Here is a 1,538-nt window from a genome sequence, read left to right on the forward strand (position 1 = left end):
ACAAGCCTTTGCTTTTGCAGGCTTATTTTGTAGCTGTGTATATATACTGTGACCTCCTTAACATATGACACACGTGTGTTTCCGCCTCTGTATTCATGCCCAACTTCCACATTAAAATATGGCAAACTACTGTTGGATTCACAGAGTTTTGTAAGTGTGTAAGTGCAATTTCCCATGATTGTATGGGAATAGCCATCAAATGTAAAATAATGAGGGTCACTGTGTCCACTGCAAGTTCCTCCTTTATTTAAAAAAAATAAAATAAAGGATAGGCAGATTTAGATATTAGCTACAAATAAGTTAGGACAAGTGAAACAATGCAACAGGGTCCTGAAAATGTCAGTCATCCTAAGATACACATAATATTGCTCCACTTCCTTGTCTGCAGAGGAAAAGAATCCCTGTGTTAGCCCCAGTCTTGTAGAGCTTTAATAAATCTTTGTTTTCCATTGGCCTTAAAACTAAACGTATATATCTAAATTCAAACCTTTTTTCATGTTAGATAGAGAAAGGGGGGTAAAACTGTTCTCAGTTTTGTTATCCTTCTCTCACTAAGTATATTTCCCTTCGCTTTCAGTCCTGAAAACAACATGAAGTGCAAGAATATATTTTCAATATTATCCCCTCTTAGACAGCTGGCACGGGAGCAAGTGTCTGAGTTGAAAATGTTCCCATTTATTCCTGTTCTGTTGGCAACAATTATTGATTTAATGCAGAGATAGATAAACAAACCCTTAATATTACCTCTATAATTATTTTATCAAAGCTTAAGCTTAACCCTCCACCCGAGCACGATCATTAACCCTTTACAGAAGTGGTCCCCAACCTTTTGGAGCTCGTGGACCACTAATCTCACAGACTCTGGATCATGCATGAGCAGGGAGCCGTGTGTCACTCCAAGGGGGAGAAACTTCCCCTCAGAGTGGTGTCATGATGCCAGAACCTGCTCAGGCTTGGACCTGCGATGGGAAAGTGGGCGGGTTGTGTCCAGAGACACTGCCCTGTGCCTGCCATGCGTACGGCAGATGTGGTCCGCAGCCCTGGCCGGTGCGCCAACCCAAGCGAGGTCCTTCTCCCCCGCTGGGGGGTGTACCAGCCACAGATGCGTCTCACCTGTCAGAGGACCAGGGGTTGGGGACTCCTGCTTTACAGAATATTAGGCAGATACCTTATATTATGAAATAAACCATGATATTTAATCCTGTCCTGTTTAACCCTTATCCATAAAAGTAGACATTTTACCCTCTGACATTAAATATCAGCATAATCATTAATCTGCTAATGCTATCCTAACCCAAAGAAATATGTTTTAAAGTTTGACTAGAGTATAATAAGCCTTTTTTTCTGAATGAAAATTACTGACTTTTTCTTTTAAGAAACTAACATGATTTTTTGGTGAATAATTGCATGCAACAATGAATTAAATTAAGAAGACCCATACCTGATATATCTGGAGGAGATGTTGGTTTTAAAGAGCTTGAAGAAGCTGGCTTTAAAGTTGTTAAATTAGGGGCTTCCGTTGTTTTTATCTCTAAAAA

The 1,538-nt window shown here is 40.0% G+C and overlaps 1 protein-coding gene across 1 annotated transcript in view; it reads right to left on the minus strand.

Annotated features, from left to right (window-relative positions):
* Positions 1-1,538, minus strand: part of LOC140329771 (IgGFc-binding protein-like) — a 103,277-nt gene that overhangs the window by 62,338 nt on the left and 39,401 nt on the right. Inside the window, exon 6 of the mRNA XM_072410162.1 lies at positions 1,442-1,531. Coding sequence (XP_072266263.1) covers positions 1,442-1,531 — 90 coding nt within the window. The remainder of the gene's footprint in view (positions 1-1,441; positions 1,532-1,538) is intronic.

This window comes from Pyxicephalus adspersus, chromosome 4 (genome assembly GCF_032062135.1).
Source record: "Pyxicephalus adspersus chromosome 4, UCB_Pads_2.0, whole genome shotgun sequence".
NCBI lineage: Eukaryota > Metazoa > Chordata > Amphibia > Anura > Pyxicephalidae > Pyxicephalus > Pyxicephalus adspersus.